At 40.4% G+C, this 9,728-nt stretch overlaps 1 protein-coding gene across 1 annotated transcript in view; it reads left to right on the forward strand.

Annotated features, from left to right (window-relative positions):
- The window catches only part of LOC147700981 (phospholipase A2 inhibitor and Ly6/PLAUR domain-containing protein-like), a 79,013-nt gene extending 71,153 nt beyond the window's left edge, over window positions 1–7,860 (forward strand). The window contains exons 4-5 of the mRNA XM_086929284.1: window positions 2,417–2,563; window positions 7,733–7,860. Of these exons, the coding sequence (XP_086785410.1) occupies window positions 2,417–2,563; window positions 7,733–7,860 (275 nt within the window). The remainder of the gene's footprint in view (window positions 1–2,416; window positions 2,564–7,732) is intronic.
- The last annotated feature ends 1,868 nt before the right edge of the window (window positions 7,861–9,728 follow it).

Below are 9,728 nucleotides of genomic sequence, written 5' to 3' on the forward strand. Positions count from 1 at the left end.
TCTCTAAAGCGATAAAATATCCGGCAATAGCAGCGAAATGCATGAATATTGCTGACAATACAGCGATATTCACGCATTAACGCCAATACGGTCTTAGCCATAATATCCACGTCCCATTGGATATAATGGCTAAGAACTGGTCTAGGCAGGCGTTAGCTTTTGGAGATATTCGCGCTTGGCGCGAATATTTTCATTGCTACGCCTGCGTTGATAATAGGCGATAGCGATGTTAGCGATTGTTTTTAGTCGCTAACAGGTTGGGTACGCCCACTTTGCATGTCATTAGCGATGAATATCGCTGACATGCAAAGTGGGGCCCCAACCGCTCGCTATTGCCTATAAGCTGTCGCTAACTGCTGTTAGCGACAGCTTGCTAATACGGCAATAGAATTATCGCCGCTTAGCGGCCGAAAACGTCTGCTAAAGCGGCGATAATCTTTTATCACCCTCCTTGATAATATTCCTCGTAGTTCTTTTCACGTGTGGCTCATCGATGGTACATTTGCAAGCGTAAGTGAGAATTGGCATCCCTAGCATGATTTTTGGGAGCTAGGTGGACACCCAGTGCATTTTTCCCAATGCGGGTGCTCGGGACCAGTCACGGTGAAAAAGCAGGCGCTCTAGTAGAAAAGCTACTTCAGAAGCAGCAAAATCAACCTGAGATGCAGCGCCCTCTGCTGCACCATTTGGTGCTCTTTGCACTGATATTTCAGGTAGGAACAAGTTTCTGTCCATAAAAATCAGCACAAGCAGCTTGACATGCTCCTTTCTGCCTGTTTTCAGAACTTCGCTGAATCTCACAGAGTTTTCATGTAACCCCACAGAGTGAAATTCCGAAAGTTCCGCCCATCCCCACTTAATAGCAGTTCTTATCTTATCCAGTAGTTCTCTTGTTGATACTGACACTGGTAGAGAACCTGCGGTTGAGTTATTCTCTCAAACTGACATTTACTGGTGAGGGAATGTATCATGGGCCTCCGTTCGTAAGTGAATGTGGATCTTGATTGTGTGTTGCAGATGTTCCTATATTTTCTTTGCATCACTAGCTGCACCAACTAAGCTCCAATGCCAGTGCTTCCATTGTCTAAAAGCTAGAGGTGATGCAGTAAAAATATCCTAGATTTGGTAGCATTGTGATGTCTGTTTGTATCAATATTATATTCCAGCCTTTGCATTGCTCATTTAGAACTCTTTCATTCCTCTACAGCAGTGCTTACCAAACCTTTTTGAAACACAAACATATTTTTAGAACAACAGACATTTGCAACCCACCTAGCTTTAATGGACATGAAGCAGGGGTGATTTTTGCTTTAAAGAAAGAAATAGGCTGCCTTCAATAATGACCTCTGCTGGCCGGTGTATGGAACCGCCGTGTGCATTGTCAAGGAGTTGAACTATGGCATGATTATGCAGAATCTGGAAGAACATAATCTGGTTTTTAAGCCTCATGGGTTTTCTTCAACTTGTATTACAGACAATAGCATGTGGGTACAGTTTATTTCCGATACTGTTGGCACAGAAACTAAATTCTAACTCCTTAAATAAATGATGCACAGTGCTCCTAACCTTGACAAATTTGCAGGATCTGCTTTTGTTGTTTTGGCAGATCAGTTGCCTTGGCCAGAGTTTGGGGCTGCATCCTGCAATGTCCTTCTTTTGTCAGCCGCACACGCCTCTGCTCAGAGCCAGAGCAGAACCTAGCTATGTAGGCAATTTATTTTAATTACTTGCAGGGCAGTCCTGCGAAAAGGCCAGTTGGACTGAGCCAGAGTCACTCACACTGAAAGCTTGTGATTAATTTGCAAAATGTGGTAAACATACTTGACTATTTTGTTTTCATTGGACATGGGGAGATATGAAAACTTCGAACTATGTCTGTGATTAATCTGCTGTAACATGATTTAAATAGGACAAAGCTGTGAACAGACACAACACTGGGAAAATGAGCATGCCTATCAGCTGGTGTCATGTTGCATTTACTTTGTAATCAACATTTATAATAATCCACATTTGTAAAGCACGAACCATCACCCGTTAGGGTCTCTAGGTGCTGGGGGCAGTTGGGAAGATTAAGCAAGCTATTGCCCAGAGTCACATGGTGTTAGGCTAATCTGCCGCCGGCCCCGGGGATCGAACCGTGATCCCCAGATTCCTGAGTCAGTCACCCTGGCCAAGGTGCCAAACCTCTCCCTTGTAAACACAGTATTTTGAACATCAGGAATGGGGAGGAGTGAAGTACAAATTAGGCACAAGATTTAAATGTAACATATACCAGGACTTCTATGATCTGCCAAAAATTGGTTCATGAACCACAGTTTGACAAATGCTGCTCTACGGAATATATTGCATATTGAGACATGTGTAACCAAAACCTCAGAATCTACAAAGATCTACTTTTCCATTATGCATTGTACAGTTACACCCATAAACAGAACTCTGAATGGAGTGAAGTGCCCCAACTGTAATGTGAATGGTGCCCTGACCTGTGAGCCCGTTGGAGTTGTTGAATGTGTTGGAGAGCTAATCAACTGTATCTACATGGCAGCCACATTTCGTCTACCTGGTAGGTGCCTCAAAATAGAGGTGATTTTTATATTCCTTTCCTCTTGATCTCTATGTGCTGACAATAATTTACTGCACAGCAGTGAGATATGTACAAATCCATTCCCTCCATCTCACATAGTCAGTACATTTTGCACAAAGTGGTTTCTAATGCTTTAATCTTAAGGGTAAGGACCCTTAGCCCTAACCTTTCAAGGAATTATTAAAGGCCATATAAAAGAATGAGAATGACCATCAATAGGTAGTTTCTGTATATCACTCAAAATGTGATGGTGCTCTACCAAAGGGGCATATTTTGTCTGAAATGTAGGATTGATCAGCCTGGTCTGTGAAGGTGGCAATGTGCACATAACTTAATGCATATCTTAATGCCTCAAAAATGCTGGTAATGTTCCTTCAGATGGAAACTTGTGGTCATCAAAGGCATCTGCCTTTCATAATCGAACCAAGGCTATTTTAAATGACTAAATACATAGGTATGGAGAGAGAAAATATCCCCATAAAAACTAGTAACTCCTCCCCCTTACTTATTGTGTTATTCTTGTCACCCATATCATTCAAAGAGCCCACAGGATAAGTCCTCTTCATGATCGGAAGGAGGGGGACTTTTCGACCAATTGTTCAATATTTATCTTTGATGAAACAAGGATGTATGGCAAAAACTGAACATTTTCTCCATACAGACTGAACAATATACCTTAGCTATCTAAAGAAAGTTCACAGATACAAAAATAACATGGTCTTAGAGCTCAGATCAGATATTTGGAATTAGGACATTTGGTTTAAAAAGAGACAAGTTCTAGTCCAAAAGAATTAACTTCTTAATGCTTCAAAAATGTAATCTAGAAATACTTTTCCTAAGTAGCTCATCAATTGACAAAATCGGAATTCAATAGAAAATGCACTTTAGGATAAACAGAATACATTTTGCTGGAACCGTATAAGCAGCATCTGCGTTCTCTTCAAGACCAAAGTTTAGGAGTAACACTTGTCAGTAAGGACTATACAAAACATGAGCCAAGATTTCCTGAAATCAGCATCAAAGACCTGAACGAGCAACACATTAAAGATTAAACAGGATATTTCTTACAGCCACTCAACTCTTATACAATTTCTGAGGCGAGGGAAAAATACCAGGTTGCTAAGGTAAATATCCTTTACTACAAAGGCTGAAACACAACTTGCCTTTAGAATTCAGTCACTACCACCACTGCGATGTCACCACACCTTCTTTTACCACACAAGTCATTACAAAGTCTAACGTTAAAGAACGTGGTGTTGGACTGGTGTTGGATTTTAAAGCCAACACCTTCCCTAAGTATACATAAACTGGAGTTAAAATTGTAATTGATAATATTCCAATGTCCAGAACTCCCCGATAGCAATTCATTGTAATCACTTGCATGGTAAAGGAACACATGATAGTGTTGCAGTTGGGGTAGTGACTTTGTTGTAAAGGCATAGGTGCTAAATGCATGTGTGGTTCCATCATACAGCCAGTTGCTAACAATGGGACAACCTTAAATGGCAGTATTGAATATGGGTTATAAGGGATGGAGTATTTGTGGAGTCTTTCATTGTAAATCTAGTGTCCTCCCACATCTAACATGAAAATTCAGTTTTAGGCAGTCCATGTACCCTCATGAAACCAAAAAACAGAAATCTAGTAGAACAAAGCAGGGTTCAACATCAGCCAGACAGTGGATGCATAAGAAGTATTTTCTATTTGAGCTGTTGCCCATAGAAATGCACCCTCAAGGATCATATCTAAAACCCCATCCCACCTGTCAAGAAGTTCTTGACACTCCAGCAGGATTTGACACTGTGAAGTTGACAAGAAGTCCAATGTGATTTGGGCCGTCCTGGCTGAAGGGACAAAGGAATAGTGAAGGCCTAGGGGTTAGCTACATCTGCTTGGGGCAGAGTAGGCCTCTCTGAAGTTAATCAAGTTCCTAGGTGCATCCCACAAACTGCCCTGTCAAGGGTACATCAACAACACCTGCCCATACCCAAGGCCATTTGTCCCTGTTGGGAGCAAGCTCCCACTCATTCAAATGATAATTACTGGCTTTCAAAGGTGTGAGAGCAAAATGCAGATTAGCTTCCATTGGCTTTATACAGGGAAAAGGAAACTTTCTAAAAGTACATTTTCTTTATTAATTATACAAAAGTAGATTTCACCATGGAATTGCTTTTTGATTAACAGAAAGAGATCTTTAATTTTTTTTCTAGATAATTCCAAAGCTAAATTAGCATTAATATATATGTAATAACGTAACCCAATATTTTCCAATGGACCAAATAGCTTGCTACAGTGAAAAAATGTTTTGGGCTTTATTTCGCAGTCTTTTACATGTTATACCTTAGATTCCTGCACCCTGCCTCATGGGCTTTAAAGCCTACTTAGAGGTAACCTATTAATATATATTAAGGATAGTTTTGACTTGTCAAAAGGGTTTATATTTGAAGGCAGAATTGTGAGTTTAAAACTACACAGCCAGGCTACAATAGTTTGCCTGGAGAGAGGGTGGCTCGGTCATGGCATAATAGGTGCTGCAAGGCCCACTTGAAGCATTTAACAAGCCTGAGATACACTCAGTACCATATGCTAGGGACTTATAGATAAGATAAATGTGAATCAGGTGTATACCAATGTCAACATTTTAATAGGGGGAGCATAAGCACTTTACTACTGGTGGCAGGAGTAAATTGACTAGAGTTCTATAATATACCAAAGCCAGCAAGGGCAATGTTTATATCGGGTTTATGGACCTGGCAGCCGCATTCGACAATGTGAACAGAAGTAAACTATGGGCGATGATGGTCACGATGGGCATGGAAGTGGAGCTCATCAACATCCTAAAAGAGCTCCATTGGAACACTACGGCTAAAGTGAGATTTAGCCCAGAGGGGGGTCGCACGGAAGCTTTCCCTTGCTTAGGAGGAGTAAGGCAAGGTTGCATCCTTGCTCCGTTTCTTTTTTCGTTATATATCAATGGACTAGAAAGCTCCCTCATCTCCCTTGCCCAGGATTGCCCAAGAGTAGGATCGCGGCAAATCCCAGTACTTTTGTACGAGGACGACGCGGTGTTGCTGGCCCGCACACCGAGGAGTCTACAACACCTGGTAAACGGCTTTGTGGAGTTTATGGCAAACCTGGACCTTGCAGTGAATCTAAAAAAGTCTTTTGTCATGGTGGCCGGCAAAAAACCAGCCAAGAAACCAGTGTTCAAGATAGGGACACATACTCTCGAAACGGTTAACGCCTTTCCCTATTTGGGCCTTTTGTTGGATAGTGACATGCACTTTAAAGCTCTAGTGGAAGAACATTTCTCAAAGCTTATATCCTCCAATGGGGCAATTTTAAGTTTTGCGGATAGACTTGGCCGGTGGTGTCCTGAACAAATAATGACCCTCTATGGTTCGATCACCACGTCAAAAGCAGTATATGGAGCTGAGGTGTGGGGATTCAAGGACCGGACAAAACTACAAATTGAAGAAGACAAGTTCTTCCGTAGAATCCTCAAATTTCCACAATCTACCCCCTCAGTCATTGTACACCAAGAATTGGGGATGGGATACATCTCGGACGAGGTGAAGATTAGGCCTATCACTGCTTGGATTAGAATATGGACCAACCCAGAGGCTGAATTAACCAGGGAAATTGCAAAAGACTGTCTGCTAAGGGACAATGCACTCCAAATCCCCTGGTTGAAATATGTTAATGTTACTCTGACAACTATTCACCAGTCTCATTTGTTTTTTGATCACGCACTGATTACAAACAATTGTAAAATGACAGTGAAGAAACTGATATTAGAAAGCTTTGCAGCTGCCAGACTAAAAGCGGGGATACTTAAGAGATCAGTAACTGCGCAAAGCCTAGTAGACAACGGGGTGGGCATGGAACCCTATCTGTTTTTAATGTATAATCAACAGGACAGATTTTTAATATGTCGTTTTAGGCTCAATCTTTTACCTAATATTTTAGCCTATCCTTCGGGGTTTACTGTAATGATTGAGCAGAAGGGTGCCTGCGGCTGCGACAATAGGTCTCCGCAGGACACCCTTCATTTTGTACTTTTATGTCCATTTTATCAATTGCCTAGGCGTCGATTTCTGGTCCACATACTTAAAAGCCAGAAAATACGACATGCGAAAGCAGCCCTGTTGTTTCTACAAAAATCAAATGATACGTATACCCTGTGCGCCATTTCAAGTTTTCTAAAAATAGCTGTTAGATTAAGAAACACAAGAAATTAACCTTAGCACAAACTTTGTCGTTGAATCATGATCCATGTACAATGTGCCCAGTCAATGTTTTAATCTTTTTCAAATAGGCGTAATGTTCAGAAATGTAATTTAATTTAATAACATTTTATGCACTGTTTACCATGTATTTTTATGATGATTTTTAATTATCGAAATAAAAAACGAACTGAACTGAACTGAACTGACTCGAGTTCTATATTTAACAAAGACAGTTCAGGCAAATATCGGGGAGTACTAAATGCAGAAGATGGTCATTTCCAACACTTACTGTCCTTAATATTATACTTTCTGAATACAGACCATGTCACTGACTACAGAAGTGGGCACAGATAATAATAAATAGGATTATCAATGACAAAACCATCTGAAGAGCTGATCAACAGTCACTTTGGTGATATACAACTCTCCCTTACATACTTCCATTGCCTTAGAGAGAATCTGAGGTACTGCGTCATCAGGATAAAAAAAAAACAACTGGTCAGAGGCAGCTCTTCCCTCGCAGCTGGAGATGATAATCATATAAATCCCTTAAGGGAAGGATATGTCTCTATAATTGGCTATGTGCTGGGTGTGGATAAGGCAGTGCCACTGCCTATGGTTCTGTAGTTTCCCTCTCACTATTAGTTCTAGTGGTGAACTCATCTGCATCACCCACTAATTGCTGTGCAGGCATTTCGGTGGATCAGAATTCAAATAGATATCCCACCTTTCTGCAATTCCAGCCATCACTGCAGTAAAATTTGGGAAATGACAATCCGTGGAGTCTGTTTAAGGGTGTCTGATGCCAAACTCAGTGCTCAAACTCAGCACATGCTTCAACGCCTCAACTGGGGTAGTAAGTGCTATATAATTTGCAATTTAAATGCATAGTTGTGATTTCTGGATCTGTTCTCCATAGGGGCACCTGCTAATGAGTCTACTGCATACCGTGGCTGCACCAGTGCTGAGAATGAAGAACAGTACCTCTTGGGTATTTCATACAGACTACAAAACATTGTGACTCTGGAAATCAGCAAAGGCATTTGAAGACATTTTGGCAACAAGGCTCTGGAGCAAGGATCCCTTTTGCTCCTAATTCTGTCAAAGCTCTCCACAATTATACAAGTTTCAATCAAAAAACAGCTTCTTTACAGAATAATAATTAACAATATTTGACATATGGAAACTAATTCTTTTATCTTTATCTTGTCTTGTCTGAATGTCACACAATCATTGTTTCTATGTTTATGCATGCCAAAATATAAAATATAAAATACATTTATTCACTCCATGTTCGTTTGTGAAACTTCTTGTTATTTGCTGTATGTCTAATCATGAAGGTTTGGGCTATCTATATTAAAACTTTTGGCAGAGCCAACATTTCGGAAACATTTGTAAGCTTTTCTGTAGGAAAGGTCATTTAGAAGATAGCCACATTTCAAGGCCAAAACAAAGGTCCTGAAGGTATTCTTGAGGAGAAAAAGAGTCCCAATCTGCATTGGTTTGCTTCTGGAGTTGTCCTGACTAGCAGGTAAAGAGTTACAGCAATACATTGAGTTTGCAGGGTGTAGGAATGCCTCCCATAGCGCAACTTATCAGAAGAGTGAACAATAAGAAAACATGGGAAGAGTGATTTATTAAGAGTATCTGATTTGAACTCACAGTTCATGACAATTTTGGACAGTTAGATTTTCTCCTATTTATATGTTAAATAAAGTGATGGAAAATGTTTTCAATGTATCCAGCTACATCTGAGATAATGTGATATGTGTTTGAGTGTGAGTCGTTGGGACCATGAGTTCCATGGCTTGAGGAATCACAATGATCACAGTAAAGTTTGTGACTTGTGGTAGAGACCACCTTTGCCCAGCTCTAAAGCATGTTTTTGCATCCATTGGTCATATTGTGACTCTCAAAGTTCTTGGCTGCTGATTAGCTCTCCTTAAGCTGTCAGTTATAAATAAAGTCACTTAAAGAGTTTACCAGTGCAAATACAATAGACAAAGGTTCCTGCCACCTGTATTTATACTAAACATCAGAAAGTATGTCTTACTCACCGATGAACCCTCTAAAGGAATTATGTTTGAGATAATTGCTCTTCAATATTGTTCTGCACCTTCACTTTTGGAAGGAAAATAATTCCTGGGGAGCTTTCACACGTTCACTGATGATGTATAAGATATCTGCTTCTTGCATAAGTTTGAGTTGCAGGGAGTTATTTGCTGTGTATTGGTAGGTTAGGATTGGAGGTTACCTGCAACTATAAAGTTGTGAGGATCGGGTAAAAGTTTAGATTACACACTCTTAAAGAGGTAACAGCTCATCTGATATCATTTACATTGTGAAAGCAGGAAGTGGATTGACTATGCCAGACTGAGTTACAGGAGTTATCTGTTTATTTTGGAAGTTGCATGCACTACATGCATACTCTAACTGCCAACTTGTAAGGAATCACCACCTGATGAAGGGCCCAGCCCAAAATGCATTGGGCTTGCTGTCCCAAAAAACTTTAAGAGGATTAACTGTGACAAAACAACAATTTATAATATGATTTCAACATTTCCTGAGGCGTGAAAAATGTATAAAGATTTATTAACAAAGTTATAAACTACCTTTAGGATTAAAGTGCAACATATTGTATAGCTATTATATCAGGGACTATAACTAGCCTGGTTTTGATTGTGGCAGTATGTCATGTATCTGCACTGTATGCTGCAGGCAGATTTCAAATAAGAGAGGCAGTATGTCACCAACTGTATGCTGGGAAGTGTAAATTAGGAGTCATTTCCTGTGTATTGGATTGTCGGAGTAGAAGGAAGTTCAATCAATCAAGGAGAATTTAATTGCTGCTTGTCACCTGTGAGGCTATCCAGGTAATTGCTGCCTGGCTTTGAAAAGCCAGGTATTGCACCCCT

This window comes from Lissotriton vulgaris, chromosome 7 (genome assembly GCF_964263255.1).
Source record: "Lissotriton vulgaris chromosome 7, aLisVul1.2, whole genome shotgun sequence".
Lineage (NCBI taxonomy): Eukaryota > Metazoa > Chordata > Amphibia > Caudata > Salamandridae > Lissotriton > Lissotriton vulgaris.